General features: G+C 34.6%; 1 protein-coding gene across 4 annotated transcripts in view; it reads right to left on the bottom strand.

The window, feature by feature from the left end:
- The window catches only part of KANSL1L (KAT8 regulatory NSL complex subunit 1 like), a 91,629-nt gene that overhangs the window by 40,549 nt on the left and 27,145 nt on the right, over positions 1–23,935 (bottom strand). For all 4 annotated transcript variants that reach the window (XM_079783173.1, XM_079783171.1, XM_079783172.1 and 1 more), the window contains exons 4-5: positions 17,740–17,937; positions 15,187–15,308 (exon numbers count right to left, since the gene is read on the bottom strand). In XM_079783173.1, the coding sequence (XP_079639299.1) occupies positions 15,187–15,308; positions 17,740–17,937 (320 nt within the window). The remainder of the gene's footprint in view (positions 1–15,186; positions 15,309–17,739; positions 17,938–23,935) is intronic.

Genomic DNA, 23,935 nt, shown 5'->3' on the forward strand with positions numbered 1-23,935 from the left:
GAGCCTATAATAACTATTTCACTTCAAAAGTATTAACTTGAGTCTGCAGAGAGCTCAAGTCAATAATGTTTTAAGTCCCAGTTTATAACCATTCTAAAGATCTGAGAAAGATTTAACATATAATGCTACTCTCAAATTAACAGGTTCAATATATCCTAGTGTTACTTTATGTGAAATACAAGTCTTACTATGGAAAATTTTAAGTGCATCACTGCTAAATAACAGTTTGCTTTTGAGAAACCATCTATGGAACTGGGCTATCATGTCAAGGGTAACCAGAAGGTGTAGATGATAGCCTTCTATCAAGTTAGGCACTGGGCAGGGCAGGTGGCTGGCACAGAAGTTAAGTCAAGGTCAGGAAGAAGAGAGGTTTCAGCCAGTAGTTGGTATCAGAGGTGATCAAGTCATAGAGCTAGGATCCAGGAAGGTGGGCATAAATCCAACACTAAAAAAGATTCTTTGTCCAGCAAGTTAGAAACAACTTTAGGAAGATTATACTGGATACTTGAAAGAGCGAAGAGCTCTTATTCTAGGAGCCTGAAGCACAGTTAACTAACTCTTCTATTTACAACTCTTTCATTGTTGATGAGCCTTAGTTTCCCCCTTGCCACAGGAGGCTTAGTCCTAAAGGTGAGCCAACAACTCCTCTTTGAATGATAGCATAAGCTTTTGCACTGGCTAGAGGCTCACAAGCTGATTTAAAGAAAAGCTTGTCATTTGTGTCACTAAATGTCGTATTTTCAACTTTCTAAGGTAGCTAACATTATCATAGGAAAAAAAGTTTAGTTTTATTCTTTTTCTTGATTTAAGTATGTTCCAAGCTGCAGACAATTCATCCTTAGATGACACTAACACTTTCTAACTAAGGATCCTTATAAAGTGTCATCAAAAGTTACCCTTCTCAACCTATACAATGAAAACTACAAAACATTATTAAAAGAAATCAAAGAAGACACAAAGGAATGGAAAGATATTCTGTCTTCATGGTTTGAAAGAATCAACATAGTTAAAAATGGCCATATTACCCAAAGCAATATACAGGTTTAGTGCAACCCCATCAAAATCCCAAAGGCATTTTTAAAAGAAGCAGAACCAAAAAATCATCAGATTTCTATGGAACCACAAAAGACACTGAATGGCAAAAGCAACCTTGAGAGAAAAAAAAAAAAAAAAAGAACAAAGCTGGAGTATCACACTGGAAGTATTGTTAAATTCTATCACCAAGTGACAATAATCAAAACACACAGTATTGAGAGAAAAACAGGTACACAGAACAATGGAACAGAATTGAGAGACTAGAAATAAACTCACATGTATATGGGCAAATAATTTTGATAAAGGAACCAAAAACATACTATAGAGAAAAGAAAGCCTCTTCAATAAATGGTGCTGGGAAAGTTGGAAAGCTACATTCAAAAGAATGAAACTAGACATCATAAATAAAAATGAACTTTAAATAGATCAACGACTTAACTGTAAGACTTGAAACAATAATCTACAAAGAAGAAAATATAGTACTAAACTTATGGATCTCGGTCTTAGAGAAGATGTTATGAATTTTGACCTCAAAGGCAAGGGAAGTAAAAGCAACAGTAAATTAATGGGACTATATCAAACTAAAAAGCTTCTGCCAACAAAATAAAAAGGCAATGAACTGAATGGGAGAAAATATTTGCAAACAATACCTCCAATAAGTGGACCTTACTTGAAAATAGTATTTGCAGACGTAATTAGGTAAGATGAGGTCATACCAGTTAGGGGGGCCTAAATCAAGTCACTGATATCCTTGTCAGAAGAAACACAAAGACAAAACGGAGACCCACCAGGGAAGAATGCCAATAACCACCTGAAGCAAGGAAAAGACAAGAAAGAGTTCTTCCCTACAACCTTAAGAGAGCATAGCCCTACCTAACACCTGGTTTTGACCATCTAGCCTTCAGCACTGTGAAAGAATAAATATTTGTTATTTTAAACCAATCCGTTAGTGGAAATTTGTTAAAATAGCCCTACGAAACTAATATATCCATAAAAATACACACCTAAGAATATTGTTTTTCCATAATCGGCAATCTCTATTTCAAGTCTCTCCTTTTCACCAGTTGGAGTTCTTTGATGAATTCAACCCATACCAACTAAGGTAGGCAGCAACTTTTTCCCAAGTACCCAAAGTCCTGAATTTACTACATGCTTTTTCCTTGATAGTGTTTAAAGAAATAAATGCATCATACACTCAGGTAACTCATTGATATTTAGGATGACAGTAAGCAACTTTAAAGAAATATATAAAATTGGACTTATATAAACTTACTAAAATGGCCCTCTAAGGACATTACTTATCATCCAAATGGCAAAAATAAACACCTCTCAATATCCAGGCCTTATCTGGTATAAAGAAAACAGTGCCTTGGCCAGGCCATTTCCCTACCTTGGGTATTAAGTAGGGGAATTAGCCCCTTACTCAAAAATATAAGTCTCTTCAACTCTAGCAATAATAAAATGTATTAAAGTATACTATAAAATGGCATTCTAAATTAGATGTGGTCGCTTTAAAAAAAATTAAGGCACATATGTATTCTAAAAATTTAAGGTGCATCTTAATGCAGCCATTAAAATAGAAAAGAAATATTTTAAGTATAAAAAGCTTCAGATATCATTTTATTGAAATAAGGTACTAAGGTGCTTCCAACAGATCTCAATTATAAAAATAATGTATAAAAACAGCAAGAAAATATATACTAAGGAATATAAGTGATTTCCACTTTTTCTTAGTATTTTGTGAATTTTCTAGTTTTTCTACAATGAGCTTGTACTCTTTACATTTAAAAAACAAACACAAAAACAAAAAATGTCATCCAAAACTTAAGTCTTTTTTATATTAGGGACTTCTAATAAATACATTATTTAAATGTTATTAGAGAATAAGAAACTTCAAAAACATAACCATAAAAAGGTGAGTTTGAGGCAACTAAAAAATATGAACATAGATAATTTCATGACAGTGACTCATTATGGCACTTCTGTAAGAGTAATAAGTATATGATAACATGATGATAAGTTTAAAAAGCTTATCAAAGAAACATACAAAGTATTTATACTTAAAATAACAATCGAATTTGCTTTTAAAAAGTCCCTAGAAAAAAATGTGTCAAGAAGGGAAATAGTTGAAATGAGTTAGCAAAGTCTTGAGAATCGTAAATGCTGGGAATATATGGATTCACGTTCTATATGTCAAAGTTTTCCTTAATAAAAGGCAGAGAGAAAAAGAGATGCACTATTACATTGCTATCTGCCATTCTTACCTCGGGCTCTTAACTTAATTTTAAGTAGGACTTTGCAAAAAGCCAATATGACAGCTATATTTTCCTGAGAATTGAGATGTAAAGTTTGTCAAATATTTCTAATATGCAGTTTGAGAGATACAGTTCAGATTCTTCAATATAATCTCTGAGCTGTTTTCTGACATATGAGATTTAAATAGCTTTAAATTAAGACTTTCTGATTTACTAATTAGTATCTTTCATTTTAAAAGAAAACTTGGAAATAATAAAGTTGAAAACAATGAAAGCTAAAATATTTTTCAAAATCCCATCATCTAAACAAATATAGCTTTCATTAAAATTTTTATTTATTACCTTCAAGTCTTTTTTGCTATGAAATTATATTGTCAATTATTTTGTTATCCTGATTTTCTCCCTTAACATTTAAAATAAGCATTTTTGCATATGTTACATACTTTCTATACACTAATTTTTTAATAGCTACATGACATTCCATCCAGTGGTTATATAACACTAGAGGATGGTTGCACAATATTCATGCAAGAATAGGCCTTCCTTCCCCTGGCTTCACCCACAGCCACCCAGGAGCCGGCAAGTCCCCACTCCATGGCCCGCCGGGAGCTGGCAAGTCCCCGCTCCACGGCCCGCCGGGAGCCAGCAAGTTTCCGCTCCCGGCCCACCCAGAGTCAGCAAGTCCTCGTTTCTGTCCGGAGCACCGCTCCAGCAGCTCCCTCCGCCACCCCCTTCCCCTCATAGCAGGCATCACGCCCCTCCTGGCAGCTCCGCGCCTGCATATGCAAATTAATCTCCATCTTTGTTGGGTTAATTTGCATACTCACTCTGATTGGCTGTGGGCGTAGCAGAGTGATGGTTAATTTGCATGTTTCTCTTTTATTAGGTAAGATTCCCTATATACATTTATTTAAACATTCCCTAAAACATTAGGTTTTAGACTTATATTAATAGAGGTAAAAAGAGGAAAGCAATTTTTTTCCTACTTCCATTACTTTAAAAACACAGCAGGGAATGTTTTGTTTTCTTACTGATGTTGTTCTGCACATCTCTAATACAATCACTAATGTCATTCAGTCACCTAAAATTATGTTGAAAATTTCAACCTGGAATGGGCTGCTAATAAATGATGTTTTATCATAACTGAGAAGTGACTATAAAATATTTTGAGGGTAAAATAATTACTTTATAGGTGATTAGTTTGCCAGTTTAACTGCAGTTTTTCAATTAGGATACCCAATTAGAAAGAATGGCTGCATTTCGTGCGGTAATTGCCATTAGTGGAAATAAATAGCACGGCAGTGATTCACTGAAATTTAATTTCATATCATATTCTGGGACTCATTAAAGCAAAACAAACAGCAGCAGCAACAATAAAAATCTAGACATTATTTCAAGTAGAAATTCACTTTCTCAGAGATAATACCCCTTGGGGTAAACAAGGATCCATTTACAACATTTTATCATTATTTTAGAGTATGAGATCTAAAAACCAATAACTATTTCTATAATGGTAAAATGTAATGCTTCATTTGTTTGAAGACTCAATTTTTTCAGTTGCTCAGTTCCTGGTGACTCATCTCAGACCCTGCTGCCAAAATTAACAAAGCCAAAAAACAATTCTGACTTTTGGCAGATACTGCCACTAAATGAGAGATAGGAACTAGGAATCAATGAATAACAAGTGGACAGACAGGTGCCCTGGAAAAAAATTAACCAAGAGAATTTGCTGTAGACTTTATGAGAAAGGTTCATTTAAAAACTGACCTTAAATACTTCTTAAAATTATATTAGACAGGAAGTTCTATGTGGTTCACTATAAATATATACAAAATAGGTGGCTGAACTTCAAAAATTCACAATTTAAATTTCTTCTAACCTACTTATAAACAAAAACCACAACAAAATGTGATATAAAGCTAGAATATACGTATATTTATTAAAAGATCTGCACTTATAAGAGTACTTATCTGACAATCCAAGTATACAGAATACAGCTGAAATAGCAAAAGTCTTTTAAATAAACTAAAAAGATCTCAGTAAGCCCGTGCACGAAAGCTCACTCCTGTTGCTGTGCTGAGACCTTCTCTCTTACTACAGTACAGATGCATCTACCATTTTGGTCATCTAACTTTCTAATCCAGAGTTAAACTAGATGAGAGGAAGCAGGACTGCAGGAAACAGCCCTTGAGAGCAACAACTAAAATGTGGAAAAAGAAACAAATATGGAATGCTTATTACCTGCAAAAAATAAGACTTTCATTCATTCAACAAATATGTATTCATGCTCATGATGTGACTCTTACTGCTAGGAAAATAGCAGGTAATAAGACAAATAAACAAAAAAGTCTTTTTTTCATCCAGGAAGACAGATAATAAACAAGTTTAAAAAATAAATATCACACTTGTTATTTCACTTGATCCTCATAAGTAGCCAGGATGCAGACTGTTCTCATTTCAACTGTGACTTATAAAGTTGCCTAAAATCACAATGCTACCAAGTGGCAGAGTTGGGATTGATCTCAGAACTGATTCCAAAGTGATATTCTTAATAGTGCGTTTTCTTCATAGCACTTTATCAGGGTATAAAATTACATTTATTTGTGCAATTATTCAGTTGATATCATTTTCCCCTACAAACTAGATTCTATTCCACGAGGACAGATACCACAATTTTTTCTTCAACATTGCAAAGACGGTATATGTTTATATCTGCTGTGCCCAATCCAATGCCTGATGCATTGAAGTTGCTCAGTAGGTATTTGTTAACTATTAAGTGAATTATTTTACAGACATACAACTATTAATATTAATAGCTCCTGAGGATGTGGTCATAGTGATGAGCCTGAGTTACCAAAAAATGGAATTAGTTCAGTATCATCCAAGAAAGGCAATGTGTAATAAATTTTATTAAAACAATTCTTCCCAAATGGTTTATTTGAAAGTTTTTGGCACTTAGGTAGAATCATCATTCCTCCTACTGTCTTGGGTACCTTTATTCATAATACCTTCTAGGTTACTAACACATGTTGGGTAATTTCTATTTACTAAATCTCTTGAGTTAAGCTAACATAAAATTATTATGCCCAAAGCAAAGCAGTGGTGTTACAAAAAATACACATTTTAGACTGTATTGAAACTTTTATGTTTTTATTTTTCATTTGTTTGGGAAAAAAAGGGAATTCCTCAAAAATAAACATTTACTTGAAGAATATTAGCACTAGAAAATATTTTAGAAAATATTTGTGTCCCAGTAAATTTAAAGATAAAGAAGTGAGATGTAAAGAAATGAATGACTTGCCCAAGGTCACAAAATGTCTAAAACAAAAAGAATATGTAAAATGTGTGTACTGACATAACCACCAGTTACCCTAAAGCTACTAAATTATTTTAAAAAACACTATAATGGAATAAGAATAAACAAATGTTAAAACTTGGGGGGGGGGGGAGTAAGAGATTAAATACCCCAAGATGGTTTTTTCAGAAGGTATGTTTTAGGTAATATGAGAATAAAACCTAACAGTGAAAGTGTTCACTCTGAATTTTAGAGTACTTGATTTAATTACAGTATCCCATACCAACTAAGCAGACTAAAGGATAGCAACTTTATATCTTCCCAAGAGATGTGACTCCCAATACTTGTATAATGAATGTCTTTACTAATAGCTGGCCTATAAATCTTTATAGGACCCCAAATCTTTATCCTAACTCAGGCCACTTTGAAGCATTAAAAAAAAAAAGTAACAATAGTTCTAAATCAATGACTAGTATGCTGCCCCCCCCCCCAAAATAACAGACTATATCTATAATTATTACATATACTAGAGGCCCAGTGCATGATTGAATCATGCACGTGTAGGGTCCCCTACACGCTTTCGCTTTTCATGGTGGAGCTGGGTGCCTGTCCACTGGTGCACCAGGCCTTTCAGAAGCCTCCGGCTCGGCGGAGGCTTCTGAAAGGCCTGGAGCCGGAGCAGACAGGCACCCAGCTCCCCCACTTTTGATGGTCCGTGGCCGCTGAGGGGGGCTACCCTGCTGTTGAGAGGCGCAGGGGGCAGGAGTCCCGCCCCCTGCGCCTCTCAACAGCAGGGTAGCCCCGCTCAGTGGCAGCGGATCCGTGCCTCTCAATGGCCGGATAGGCCACCCCGAGTCCCACCCCCCAGCCTCCCGCCGCCCAATCGTGGGCGTAGCGGAGTGATGGTAATTTACATGTTACTCTATTATTAGATAGGATTATGTTGTTATATAAAAATAGCAATGGCTAATAATATTAGGCTGTTTCTTCTGTGCCAGGCATGGTTCTAAGATCTATACTAATAATAGAGGAATATGCAAATTGTCCAGGACGCCATCACAGTAACAGTAACGACCAAACAGCAGGCTGGCAGGCTGCTTGGTATGACAAGGCCGGCAAGGGGGTTAGTGAGGGGTGACCAAACGACTGAACAGCATGCTGCATGGGGAGTCCAGGCCGGCAGGGGGGTTAGTGAGGGACGACCAAACAACTGAACAGCAGGCTGCGTGGGGCGACCAGGCCAGCAGGGGGGCAGTTGGGGGCAACCAGGCTGGCAGGAAGGCAGTTAGGGGCGATCAGGTTGGCAGGAAGGTGAGCAGTTAGGAGCCAGTGGTCCCGGATTGTGAGAGGGATGTCTGAGGGGTCCCAGATTAGAGAGGGTGCAGGCTGGGCTAAGGGACCCCTCCCCACCCCCTGTGCATGAATTTCATGCACTTGGCCTCTAGTGTGTGTGTGTGTGTGTGTGTATATAATCTCATTTATTTCTCACAGGACCATATACTGTATGATAATCATATCTGCAAGACATACATTTACCTCTTAGTCAGTGATCTGTTGAGTAATAAACTACATTTTAATAGGTCCAATATGTATCTTTTAAAATAATATGACTGTAGAGACTTGGTTAGAGTGGAGACTGAATGACTGTCAAATGTTGCTTAAGACTATAAAACCTTTGGAACAAAGAGACTATAAATATTTAGATATCACAAGACTTTAAGAACACATAAAGCAAATATATATTATTTATCAGAGTAAATTACTAAATTTCCTATTACTTTTAAATTTTTAAAAATTTTATTGATTTCATAGAGGAAGGGAGAGGGAGACATAAAAACATCAATGATGAGAGAGAATCTTCGATTGGCTGCCTCCTGCACACCCCACACTGGGGATCAAGCCCGCAACCAGACATGTGCCCTCGACTGGAATCGAACCTGGGACCCTTCAGTCCGAAGGTCGACACTCTATCCACTGAGCCAAACCAGCTAGGGTTCCTGTTATTTTTAAATATACCTTTTGCCTATATCTACAAACATTCTGCAACTTCCCTATTTTAACAATATGATCGATCGCAGGATTAGGATGAATAATGTCATTTAAATGTATTTTCAAAATTATGATGTCCATTGTATTTTCTAGTTATCCTTTTTTTAAAAATTGATTTTCAGAGAGAGAGGAAGGGAGAGGGATAGAGATAAAAACATCGAGAGAGGAACATCATTGATCAGCTGCCTCCTGGACATCCTATACTGGGGATTGGGCCTACAATCAGGGCATGTGCCCTAAACAGGAATCGAACCGTGACCTCTTGGTTCCTGGTTTGACACTCAACCACTGAGCAACACTGGCTGGGCTCTAGTTATTCTTTTGGAAATATAGGATTTGTACCCTTTTTCTTAACTTTTTATTGTGAAATATAAGGTACCTACAGATAAGTACATAAAACATTTATTTTATGTTTAACTTGTAAATATGAAGCATCACCTACTTGTCTACTGTGCCATAAACACCACTCAGGTCAAGAAATGAAACATTATCAGCACTTAAGAAGCCTCCTCCCCCATATGGACCTCATCAAAAGTTAAATTCATACCTTTATCAGCCTCCTGAATAATTCAAGGACCTGAGAACTATTTATATCTATTTACCTTCCTCCTGACCTATATGCTATTGTTACTATGGACTTTTTAAAAGCTCCATTAGACATATTTTACTATTTGTTTACATACACCCACACAGTTATTTACATTTTATTTGTTCTTTATTTCTTGTTTCAGCTCAATGACCTATGGAAGATCACCACTTTCTATTGCCTGAAGCACATCCTTTATCATTATCATTAACGATAACTAGAATCTACTAGTGACAAACTCAAGTTTTGATTTATCTGAAAACATTTGTACTTCACACTCAGACTTCAAAGATGTTCTCTCTGGATACAGAATTTCTAGGTAGACAGTTATTTTCTTTCAACACATGGACAATATCATTCCACTCTGACTCCAATTATTACTCTTGAGAAGTCAGCTGTCAGTTGAATCGTGGCTTTAATCAAGGCATTGTCTTTCTCCTCCAAGGCCTCCACTGTTGCTTTTAGATGTTCCCTGGGTCTTTCTTGTTTTTTTTTTTCTTTCTCTCAGATTTTCTCTATACTTCTAGGGGTAGATTTCTTATTTCTCCTGACTTCCTGAATTTGGTATCTTTCACTAAATCAAGTAATTTTCAGCCACTACCTATTTAAATATTGCTCCTGCATCATTCTCTATATCATCTTCCAGGTCTCAAATTATGTCTCATATTAGACCTGCTAATATTTTTAGACAATTTTTAAATAACTCTGTGTTTTCCATTGTTTTGTCTCTTTTCCTACATTCTGGAATTTGTCTTCTAATCTACCTTCGTTACACATTCTCTCTTCAATGTGTCATTGCTACAAACTTATTAAGTTTTTAATTTCAATATTTTTTAGACATTTTATTTGGACCTTTTTCAAATGTGCTATGTCACTTTTATAGTTTCTTTCCTGCAGATATTTTCAAGTTTATCGTTTATTTCTAAAATCAGTACAAGCACTGTTTTTTAAATAATCAGTGTTTGATAATTCTAATATCTGAAAACTTTATGAACTTTTTGCTATTGTTTACTCTTTATTTTCACTTTTATTGCTCTGTCTCCTCAGATGCTTGATTATGTTTGACTGTGTACTAATCTAATCACTGACCTTGAAAAATCCTGAGAATTTCCTGTGGCTAAGAAAGAAGGTGACTTCCTCCAGAGAGAATATGCATTTGCCTCTGTCATCTATCTTGTAGTACTAACCATTCCAGAACCATTTTAAACTAGAGATTCCTTAGATGACTCATTGATGCAAATTTGGACTGAAAATTCCATGTGAAAGTCCCTACCATGGTCAGACCATCTAAAAAAATATATATGCTTTTTTCTTTTATCTTCTGCTCTGCTCAGCACCAAGGCAAATCTCCCAAATGGTACCCAAGGGGTGGAAAAGGGGAAACAGTTACCTTCTGATTACATTTACTGTAAGGATGTAGCCCCTGGAGGAGGGTTGTCCTAGCTACTCTTCCTACCATAAGCAAGGCCATGGCTTTCTCTTCCTCTCACCCTACAAACTGTTAAAACTTCATTTGATTTTTCTGGATTTAGCTTTGATTTCTCTCTCTCTCCACATAGAGCTAACAAAACCTCAACTAAATTTTGTCAGAATTTGGCCTCAGACAAAATTTGATTGCTGTGCTTTACTTAGTTTTCTGGGTGCTTGTTTTTTTTCTTAGCTTGTGGCTTAGAAATATCATTAAAAACATTCACTAATTTCTCATTTTCAAAATAAACAATAAAAATATTACTATACAATCCAGCAATTCTACTTTTGGGTATATATATCCAAAACATTAAAAGCAGGGACTCATAAAAGTGTTTGTATACCCATGTTCATATTCATAGCAGCATTTTATCAGCAATAGCCAAAAGGTAGAAGCAACCTGAACATTCATGCAAGGATCAATGAAAAAATGAAACATGGTCTAAACATAAAATAGACTATTATTCAACCTTAAAAAAGGAAGGGAATGTTGACACATGCTACAATATGCATTAACCTTGACAACATTATACTAAGTGAAATAAGCCAGTCACAAAAGGACAAATACTGTATGATTTCACTTACATGAGGTACCTAGAGTAGTCAAATTCATAGACACACCAAGTAGAATGGTGATTGCCAAGGACTGGAAAGAAGGAAGAATGGGAAGTTATTGTTTAATGGGCGTTTCAGTTTAGGAAGATGAAAAAGTTTCTGGAGATGAATGATGGCAATTGCTGTGCAACAATATGAATGTAGTTACTGCCACTAAATTTAAAAGTGGTTATAATGGTAAATGTTATGTTATATACATTTTACCAGAAGTTTTAAAATTCTTATTCAAATGATGAATTTTCTTACCGTCACATTTACATAAAATGAACAGTGTTTATATGCTTAATAGGGACATCTTCAGAAAGCACTTTGTGTCAAGTCTGAATAACATTAAACAGACTAAGCCTTTACTCTTGAAAATCTTTGAATATGAAAGATGTGGCCTTCATATACACTGAGTGGCTAGATTATTATGATCTCTGAGTGCATAATAATCTGGCCACTCAGTGTATATCCTATAAAATAAAAGGCTAATATGCAAATTGTCCCCTCGACCAGAAGGCAGGCCGGCCAACTGCCCATGTCCCCTCCCCCTGGCTGGCTGTCTGGACACCACCCATGCATAAATTCACGCACTGGGCCTCTAATACACACACACACACACACACACACACACACACACACACACACACACACTGAGTGGCCAGATTATTATGCGTTCAGAGATCATAATAATCTGGCCACTCAGTATATAATTGTATGTAAAGAAAACAATAACAACGTATTGGAAAAATAGCAAGATATAAGAAATAAAACTAGGCCTCAATTTGACATTAGTTACAGGGTCAAAAGGATCATAAATACATAAATTACACATTGCTTCAATACAGATACCTTTAAATAAAGCTTTTTCATAAGTTACTATATTATATTACTTATATTAAGTAATCTTTAATTAATTTTTAAAACTACTGTAATATCCTCAAATGAGAGTAATGTAAAATAATCTGTTAAATTCGTAGAATATCACTACTAAGCATTTATTTTATAAAAAGTTGAATTAGAGGATACAGTACTTTTAAATTCTTAACTAGTTTTACTACTATCAATTAAGTGTTTTTCATAATACTGTTAAGGGGTTTAAAAAAGAACCTAGAAACCACATAATATCCTTCTCCAGGGATGAGCTGCTCATACTACAATAACAGGGGGAAGACAAGAAGAAGGAGCAATGTTTTACTGTTAATGTCTACCCATAGCTTTACCTAACTCCTCCAACTCCATTTCCCACTCTTAATTTGGCTACAATCACTTGATAGACAACTGCATCTACACCCATCTTAATCTCTTTCATGCCACTCTCAAGAACATGTATTTTCTTCTGTCTTAAGGTCCCTCCATCATAAGTTGGTGATATGTAGTTCTACATTCCCCATCTCTAGCTCTTTCCCTTCCCTTTATTTTAATAAATTTACATTTCTTCCACCTTTAAAGAAAAATACCTTACTTGACCTTGTACATCCTCTTCACTATATAGCCTTACAGTCAAGTAACTATGAAGTATAATTAATCTTGATTCCTTCTCTCTACTTCATCTCCATCTTCATCCTTAACCAGCTCTTTCTCCTCCATCATGCCACTACACTGCTCTTGCTAAGGTCTCAATTTATAACCGACTAAACCACGATACATTTCAGGACATCTCTTTGGCATCTAACACAACTACCACATAGTCTCAAAATTTTCCACTTTTCATTTAGAGTATTACTCTCTTATCTGCAACATATTCCAGTTTCTATGTTGGTTTTATGGAATATATTTTATGGCAGATATTGTCATGTAGAATTTTTATAGAAACTTTAATGAGACCAGGAGTATTTCCCAACTCTTTTGCTTCACACAGCAGCAGTTTGCTGGTTATCTGGCAGCAAAGCATTTAAAATTTGCTCACTTTCTCTTTGATGAAAAGTAGCTATATTATATTTTCTAGCAAATGTTAGAGAATAAAACCATCTTTCTTTGAAGGGAAATATAACATTTTGATTAAAAATGTGAAAATAAATGCTTTTTGAAAGAAATTTTTTATGTAGAAAGGATTTTGAAAAAAATGTTGATTGTTGCCAAAAATAAATTAATAAGTTAGTAAAATTAATAAGATTAATTAAAACACATATCAGCATACTTCAAAGAGGTAGAAAACAAATATTTATCTACTTTTAAATCTATCAAACAAAGAACTTTAGTAAGTTTTGAACCTGTTACAAACTTTCAAAAATAAACCTTCCAAATAATTTATAGGAACAACTATTTGACATCAGGAAAGATGGCAATTACTGCCTGGTTTCAACAAGAACCTTTGAACTATTAGACAGGATTGAAAAAGTAAGATTTAGTAAACACAGCCAATGTTACATTTCTTTCATTTGCATGTATGTACCTTTACTAGGTATCTTTTTCAACTATGACAGCTATTAAAAATCAAACAGGCAAACAACCTCATGTAATTCCATTATCATTATATGATATTTTAAAAAATTACACAGTTCATCTACAAATCCTTTAAAAGTGGTGACTTCGTCTTCTTCATCTTTGTATCCCTAGGACTTTGACCCAATGGCATACACCAAATAGTTATACAATAAATACTCTGTGAATGAATGACCAAATATTCAGGCAAGTACATTAATATGAAAATATGTACACACACTCATACACATACCTAAGTATGTATGTAATACCTAGTTAGGTAAACAAAATATTACCTAAAATGGGTAGCCTCAAATCACAATGCACATGCATCAATTTGATGGTGTTAATGGCTCAACTCGTAATTATAATTTCTTAATTAAGATATGTTCTCATAAATAAATATATCAGAATTGTCCTATATATAACATGTGAGACTCTTAACTTACAAAGTGAATCATCAGTGATACAAGGAATAAATATAGAGTCAAAAAAATAATAAACCAAAACCAGTAAAAAAGAACTGTTGCCTTAACAAAACAATGGCATAAATAAAACTGTAAAAGTATTAAAAATTAGACTTGCAAAATAACAAGTTCAAACTAGAAATCAAATAAGGGCATTTTTATTTTAAGACTTGGTTTATATCCAACAATCTCATTAATAATGCGATGGCTATTTGCATAATTTTCACAATCGTATAAATTTTCCTTTCAAACTATATTTAAAATTTTTAATAATAAATCACATAATTACATATACACTTGGTCCTCTATAGTACATTACAATTTTATTGGAGAAAAATTAGATGCAGCCACAAAATTATATTCTATTAACATCTTTAATTCTAATTGCATCTCTGAAAGGAAAAACTCACAGAAAAGTAAGCATAATAAGAGAACAAATGCTGTTCCCAAAAAAGGATTAGGTTTCAAAGTATATACATATGCATATATACATATACATAAATTACAGATATAACATAATAAATTGCTAATTATTTCATGATTATAGGGTCATATTAATTATATCCAGAAAACATCTTCCTTATAACACCGAGACACAAAATGACTGAGTAAAACTTAAATGAATTTTATGAATAATGTTTATCAATCTTCTGTGTCCAAACCTGTATCTAGGGTCTTTTTTTCCTTAAAATGTATTTCAAGGTAAGTGTGAGCTTAAGGATATAAAATGTACAGAATAGAAAATGTATTAAATAAAGCAGTAGTCTGTAGCAAAGAGTATAACTGTTTGTCTTTTTTTACAAATATCATAAAACTTCCTGGAAAGCTGTCTCTATTATTCTGACTTGTAGTTACCCTACCTATATAAGTTTGATGTTGTCCAAAAACGTACCCATGGTCTATTCATTGTACTTTCATAGTGCTTAAGGAAAAAAAAAAGCAGCTGTAATACTTAAAAAATAAAACAAGCGAAGCCAAACTTAGAAGCAAAACGATCTCGTTGTTACTTACCTCCTGGAAATGCCATTAGCCCGACATTTATGGCTACAGGACTTGGAGGAGAGGGGTGATGAAGTTGGGGACATGTTGAGAGGGGCAATCAAACTGTTGATGATCTCAGTCAACTGTGCACTCTGCAAGAAAACAGTCAACTGCTAAGCAAGAACTGAGTTAAATCTCAGGTCTTCAGTATCTATTAAATGCTTAACTTCTCATGAAACAAGCATGTTTTTAGTAAATATACAGACAGGCAAAAATAGGTTTACAGTTGTGAGTATATAAAAAGACTTTATTCTTGTATTATTATTTATAATTATTGTATTATTTTCTATAGAAACTGTAAATCTACTTTTGCCCATCCCTGCTACATGTATTTTAAACTACAAAGATGATTACACCACTACTGATATTCTATTTCATATAAGTAAATTTACATTTTAAAGTACTCCTCCTTTTTCATGTCCGTTTTTTGTTACAGTTCCTTTATCTACTTATCCTATCTTCTAAAGCTTTTGAATTCAGATAACAGAATCTATATAATAATTCCTGAGCTAGCCAAATTAACAATCATAGCTATGATTTATTAAATGTGTAGTATGCGCCAGACACTATACTAGGCACGAGAATATTTCTAATCGTTACGACTAACCTGTAAAGTAGATAATATGATTTTACTACATACTAGTAAAACATCAATTACAGATGAGGAAACAAATTTCCTCATCTGTAATTGATGTTATATGTAGTAAAATAGTTTAACCTGCTTGACCAAGGATTATAGTTGGTAAGAAATGAAGCTGTGATTCAAATTCAGGTTTTAATCTCATGCCACAACTGCTTCTTAATATTTTTCCTAATTCAAAAATATCAGTTTTGGGGGTATCAAAATTTTTATTGCCCCCTCATCCAAAACTTAAATATATGTAATATATTTATAATGTGTAATAAATATTAATTCATTCTCAAAACAATAATCTAAAACAAGTATAATAAACATAGACCACATCACTGGAAATAGTATATTTCTATATAAAAATGGCAACTATTTTCATTACATATGTAATGTGTTCATTATAAAAAAAAGAAAGTACAGATAAGTTTACTAGGAAAAGAAAATCACCTGTAATCATATTTCACAGAGAAAACCATTGCTAGTATCTTGATATATATATATATATATATATATATACATATATATACACACACTAAATTTTTTGAGCATACATGAGCATTTGTGTATATACAACATGTGCACACACACACACCTTTTTAATTAATCATGCCACATCAACTTTCTAAGACCTGGTTTTCTGACTTAATATCATGTGACTACATTTTATTAATTGTAAGATATGCTATTATAAAATAAAGGGATATAGCCGAAACCGGTTTGGCTCAGTGGATAGAGCATCGGCCTGTGGACTGAAACATCCCAGGTTCGATTCCGGTCAAGGGCATGTACCTTGGTTGCGGGCACATCCCCAGTAGGGGTTGTGCAAGAGGCAGCTGATCGATGTTTCTCTATCATCGATGTTTCTAGCTCTCTATCTCTCTCTCTTCCTCTCTGTGAAAAATCAATAAAATATATTTTTAAAAAATAAAAATAAAGGGATATATGAAATTATTTTGAAACTTCATTTGTATGAAACTAATAATGTGCTATTAGAAATGAGACTAAAGAATATGATAAAACTAAATCTAAAATTTTAATACTTCAAAAATCTTTTATTAAAAAAAACTCTGAAATGTTTTCACCATTTATTTTCTTAATAAATAATACATAACTAATGCCTTTATTTTAAAAATTATTATTCTTTTTAGATTAAAGCTCATTTTCAAAATCACCAATACAAAGAGATTCTTTATCCAGTGATAAAGAATTTACTAATTTATTCATGAAAATAAATATATAGAGTATCTATTTTCCAGTCTGAAACACTGACACACTCTTCTCTTTATCCACCTCCAAAATATCATCTAAAATACTGTAAGCCATTGGAGGTCGTTGGTCAGGTATGTCTGTTAATTGGCCCAGAGGACAACATTACAACCAACCCCTAGTTTTAACTCTAACAACTATCCCACTTCAGCCAATAAAGTCTCATATGCTTGGATCCATATTTGGGATAGTAAAAATTTATTAGGGACTTTCTCGACTTTCTGTTTACACAATCCTTTTTATTAAAGAATCCATATTCCAATTTTACCTTTCACTAAAAATCTCTATCAATATATTATTCAAGTAATCATTCAGATCTATTAGGTGGTACCAGTGTTCTATCCCTGTGAAAAAAGTCCAATGATAAGCAATTTTGTTTGAAGAAAGATTTTCCAACCGAATGTAAATGAATGATCATCCTAAGGCTATGTACTAATCAATACCTTATATTTATTTTATACCTTATATTTAAATAATCGTAATTACATCAATATTATAATAGAGGCTAGTCATATACTAAGTATTTTCATTTTACTTAATGTCAGATTGCCAACTTTAATAACCCACATCCCAAGAAGACACATTTATTTTCATGTCACTCACATTGTACTCTTCTCATTACTTACCTGTTTTTCTATGTTGCGAAGAAGCAGTGTAGGGCTACTTGGTGACATTTCAAAATCTTGTTCTGGTAAAGGATCTTGACTCTCTTGGGGAATCTGAGGATTCCCTGTGATATTTAATGCAGTTGCGTGGTCTGCAAATTGTATTTGTTTTTTCAAATTGTCTTTTGGAAGTTGGCATTCTTCTAGGATCACTATCCCCTAGTTAAACATCAATTAAAGAGTTTAAATGAAAACAAAATTGACTGTTAAATTAACCTTAATGTTATAATACACTTGAAACCATGCTTCTTATTACCCCTTGGAAATCAGAAAATACACACTTGGTAGTTTAACTCTAAAAAACTGGCTGATTTAAAACATGTGTAGCTAAAATAACATGTATGTCTGATGGAGCAGGCTTTATAAAATATTGTCATAAATTATATACATGCAGTATTTTTGTCTTCTAATGGTTTTAGTTATTAGTATTAAAAGCATGACACATTTAGAGTAAAGTTAGAAGCTTACAAGCAGGATATGAACATTTCAGACTGAAATTTTGAACATTTCCTGATTTAATATTATATTTTTAGTCACTAGCATTTCCACTTGAGTTTTATATTTGTGTACTCCCAATTTCATAAATTAAAATACCAAACTTATAAACATCCAAACTACAATCTATTATATTAACACCTTTCAGAGTCCGGTAAGGACAAGCGCCAAGCCTATTGCTGCCAGTCAGCAACCCTGGGCAGGACTGAACCATTGAGAAAAAGTACTCTCCAGGCCAATCAAAGCTCTTGTTGTTTACAGGGTAGATAAGTTAATAATAAAGATACAAGTGGAGTATTTTCTGAAATTTAAATAATCAGAAGAATATGTAGGGATCTAGCTTCCTCTGCACTTCCTGCCACATGCTTGTACTTTTTCTTGTACTTTTTCTTCGAATAGCTTGCTAAACTTTCTCCGACATTTCCTGGCTGCTTCACTGCAACTATTATCACCTAGGTCTCTCAGAGGCAAGGGAAACAGGAAAGAAAGGATGAAAAGGAGTGCACAGATATGATCTTAATGATTTTATAATCCTTTCTCACTGCAAAACTTTTTCCCTTTCTACCCCTGTAAAGAATAATACATTATATAATATACTAGAGGCCTAGTGCATGAAAATTCATGCACTGGAAGGGGGGTCCCTCAGCCTGGCCTGTCCCCTCTCACAGTCCGGGAGGGAATGGCGATGCCCCCATCACACCTCTGCGGCTGCCATGCCGGCAGGGCAAGCCTCGGCCAGCCCTGGTTACCTGAGTCTCAGGTGGTCCTGGGCGGCTGGGCAGCCACCATCTGAGGCTTGCCTGAGCCTCGGGCCGGCCCTGGGTGGCAGAGGGGCTGAGGGGACTGGGGGACTCTAGAGGCAGGTGCGCAGCAGGGGCAGGTCCGGCCTTGCCGTGCGCCTGCCACCACAGCAGAGCTGAGGGGACTGGGCGCCGCCATCTTGTGGCTGTGGGTGCCATCATCTTTGAGGGCGTGGCAATTAATTAGCATATTCCCTTCTTATTGGCTGTGGGTGCCGCCACCTTTGAGAGCAGAGCAGTCAATTAGCATATTTCCTCCTTATTGGCTGTGGGCGCCTCCATCTTTGAGGGCAGGGCAGTCAATTAGCATATTCCCTCCTTATTGGCTGTGGGCGCCACCACCTTTGAGTGCGGAGCAGTCAATTAGCATATTCCCTCCTTATTGGCTGTGGGCGCTGCCATCTTTGTGACAGTGTGAAGGTCAATTTGCATATTCCCTCTTTATTAGGTAGGATATGTAGATGTAGATTTTTGCAAGATGCCAAGAAGCCCCTACAAACTAGCTGAAAAGGTATTAAATGCCTAATGTGGCTAAAATATTATATTCTTGCCATGAAATATAGACTAAAACATTAATATAAGTTATAGTATTTCAAGATGGAACAAATTAAATGACTGCTGTGGGTCAGCTTACATCATCTATAAATGCTATTTATAGGATGAAAACTGCCTATCTATAATAATAAAAGCGTAATATGTTAATTAGACCAGACAGCCGAATGACCTTCCAGATGACCCTCCGGACAAAGCTGGGGCTGCAAGGGCCAAGGCAAGCCACTGCGGCTGCAAGGGCCAAGCCCCTTGCATGAATTTCGTGCATCGGGCCTCTAGTAGAATATAATATGCAATATATGAGTAATTTTAGTTTATACTATAATTTAGAGAATCTAAAATTTTACAATGACCATGGTCAGTTATGCTATTAAACATACATTTTATAATTTTGTAGTAATATATTACCTTGATGTTTGATAAAAGTAAAAAATAAATTATTCTTTTTACCTGTACTTAACAATGCTAGTAACTTTACCAAGAAAAGAGGATCCAAATTTTTTTTTTTTCAAATGCTCACCTGAGGATATTTTTTCCACTGCTTTTTAGAGAGTAGGAGGGAGGGAGGAGGAGAGAAAAAAGGGCGGGAGGAGAGAGAGAGAGATATCAAGGTGAAAGAGACATATCCATCGGTTGCCTCCCACATATGCCCCAACTGGGGCCCAGGGCCTGCGGCTCAGGTATGTGCCCTTGACCTAAATCAAAATCACACCCTTCGGTATTCGGACTGACACTCTAACCACTTAAGACACACCAGCCAGGGCAAGAGAATCTAATTTTTTATCCCATTTCAATGACTATTTTTCTAGTATGCACAAATATGGCTGTCAAGAAATCTGAAGAAATACACTGAAAAGAAGTTTCTGTTTTGATATTTTTTAAAATCAAATTAGTCTTGATAAATATAGTGTCATCAATCACAAAAACTCTTTAAAGTATAAGAAATGTCCATTCAAAAATTGTGCAAGTCTCTTACTAGGTTTTTCACAAATTCTTCATGCAAAAGAAATATAAGTTTTCACCAATTTAACTATAATTCTCTGTTTTGATTACAGTTTATATTATGGGCCAAGATGCTCTGAATTAGCCTGATTTCATAACCCCTACTTATAATAGTTTCTAAACATAAGTTGATTCTGAATTTCAGAAGCTCAACTTACAAACCTCAGGATACTATCTTTTTATATGGTAGGGGGCCTACCATAATTAATTCGATGAAGAATAATACTTTAAAAATTTAACTGGGGAGACATTCATAGTCAACTTCATAACCTTTTTTTTTTTCTTAAACTGTTGCCCTGGTCAAAACTCTCACAGTGTGAGAAGAATGGACATGATTTTTCTCTGCCATGGCCAAGAATAGAGAAGAAAGGGAAGAGGAGTAATTCCTTTGGAGTCACTGCAGAGATAGTTTCTGTTCTTAAAATTTAGGAAAAGGACATGTGTGTGTTGGGTCATAATGATGTACACTTTAAATATGTTATAATTTTATTTGTCAACTATATACTTCAATAAACCTGAATTTTAAAAAATCAGGAATAGTATAATGATACATAAAACAAGGCAATAACAAAAAATATAAAAAATCTTTAGAATAACGAATTGAGACAAGTGAAAACTCCAGCCTGAGATGAAAGCAAATCAACTGCTCCAGGAGACAACTGCTTCTGATAATAACACTAGAAAGATGCCCCACCCCACTCCCAGGGTCCTCATAGAGAAGACGTAGTGTGAAAAATAAACTGTCTTAGCAACATCTTTATTATTTATATAAAGTCACCAAGGCTAATTTTAAGCAAAAAACTTAAATGAAAATTTAAACGTAAGAAATGTATTATTTAAAATGTGGAAGGTCTTATTACAGGATAACAAAACAAAAATCTAAAAGAGAAACCATAGCCAGCTGTTGTCTTATTGAAAAGCTGAAGCAGAGAAAAGAAGAAATATGAAAGTTATACTGTGTTATAAAGCTACTACAAGAACAAGGAAGAGATATTGTTAACATCTGCTTTTTTCTCTCTAAAAATTGAGGTCACCTGGAATGTGTCAGAGAAAGGGCAAACAATGGCTTCAACAACTACGCTTGTAGATCTCCTAGTGGATCTAGTCTGTGTTTCCTGACCAGTCACGAACTGGCACTTATTTAAACAGACTATCTACAAAAGAGCATCTCTCAATCTCTTTCCCTTCCCCTTATCTCTAACTTAACCTAGAAGAAAGTATTTGCTTTTCTTTCCTTTCAAGACACATTAAACAGAAAAATTCTGTCTCACTCAAGATAACCACTCTTCTCAATGCTTTTTTTCTTATAATAACCCAAGAAGCTGTAAGAACAAAGAAAGTGCTTGTTTTCCTATTCAGTATAGTAACAGTTCAACTAAATTGCAGATAAATAAGCAATTAAACATATTAATTCCTAAGAAATTTAAGGATAAACTACCAAACTAAAGAAGTATTATATTTTGATAGCATAATATTAATGACATTTTCCATAAAACAAATATAATGTGATTCTTAAGGGAACAAAGGGCCAGATATACATCTACCCTCGTCCTAAACCAAGACAAATGTAAGTAAGGTCATATAAATTATTACTGGGAAGTTTAGATTTTTTTCCTTAAGATAACTTATTTAAAAAATATAAACATATAATCAAACTTTTAAAAATGTTTAACAATTATACAGCACCGCTTAGAATAGATAAAATATTAAAATATCTTTTCCCAAGTCAAAGCAATATGAACTAGACTGTCTAGATTAAAATATAAAACATACAATTTAGCTGAAACCCACTTTCTTGGAAATTTGTAAATTGTTTTAAACCTGACTCATGCTAACTACTCTTTTTGCTATAAAAATGGTTGTCATATATCCTTTTAAGAAACTGATCAAAGAGGAGAGATTATTTGGTGATCTTGAAAGGACTGGAAAATCACTACAACTGAAGGAAGGCCCTTGTGAAAACAGGTTTAAAATAAGAAACAGTCACTACAGTAATTGAATAGGAAACTTCCATCAGGAAACTATTCTGGAACATAGTTCCCTCAAATGCAACAGAGAGAACCAGTAAGCCTAAGGTTTTATTTCTGTCTTTCCATACATCTTCCTATAGACATCACCATCATATTGATGACTCTACCTTTCTCTCCTGTCCTTGCACAACTCATACTTTCTGCTCCTTTGAATACCATAATAAAATACTTTGTTGTACCTAAAAAAGATCATGTTGTTTCTTGACTTCAAACCTTTAAGAAATGCCCTTTCCTAATTTCTAGTTCTATTTTTTCATCAAGCAAAGTACTATTTATTCTCCAAAGTCATACTGAGGCATCCTCTCTTCTCTGACCCACATGCTAACCCCTAAGTGTTCTCTCTTATGCCACTTCTATATGTTATTAAAAACACGTGTCATTGCACATATGTATTACATCATATTGCAACTATCTACATGGTCTATCACTCCTACCAGAATATAAACTCATCACAGACAGAGCCTAAAACTCATTAATCTTTATTTATGTGCAGACCCTAGGTGGGTTGGGCTAACCACATGGTTCCAGAAGTCCTCCCTTCACAGCTTTTTGTTTTCAAACCAATCATCAATATTTCCTCCATTACAACATTATCTCCACATTTTCACCATGTTGAATACAATTTCCCACAAAAAAAGTCATAGAGATATTAGCAATATTTATATTAAATTAGACTTCATGGGATTGCAAGAGAACTCTTTTTGCTATTGCTTCCATGGGAAAATATACTAGTTCCAAGCAAACACCCTACAATTTTGGAGAAACAACATATCTTTAAGCTAGGGAAATCCCATGTTAAATTTCCCCTAGTTGGAATTAAAACAGCATTTATTTGTGTAATAATTTGCTTAATTTGTATTCCTGTAGACTGTAAATCCTACAAGAGATCTGTAATATTTACAACTGACCGAGAATAGTATCCAAATTCTCAAGCACACACCACCACCACCCAAAAAGAATAAAAAAGATAAACTAACTCTTAGACAGAAAAACAAAAAACAAAAAAACTGGATAATTAATTACACCGAGGCCCAATCTCACAACATTCAGTAACAAATTAAAACAGCAATAAAATAATACTTCACACTCATTATGCTAGAGATCAAAAAATATAAAATGTAGGCAAGAATGTGGAGAAACAGGAGCTCTTATGCACTGCCAGTGGTAATACTGATTATCCAGTCACATCAATGAGTATAAGAAAATTGAAGACAGCCATGCCCAACACCCAGCACTTCCACTTTTAGACATGTAGCCAAGAGAAGCTCTTCACAGGCT

This window comes from Cnephaeus nilssonii (genome assembly GCF_951640355.1).
Source record: "Cnephaeus nilssonii genome assembly, chromosome: 10".
Taxonomy (NCBI): Eukaryota; Metazoa; Chordata; class Mammalia; order Chiroptera; family Vespertilionidae; genus Cnephaeus; species Cnephaeus nilssonii.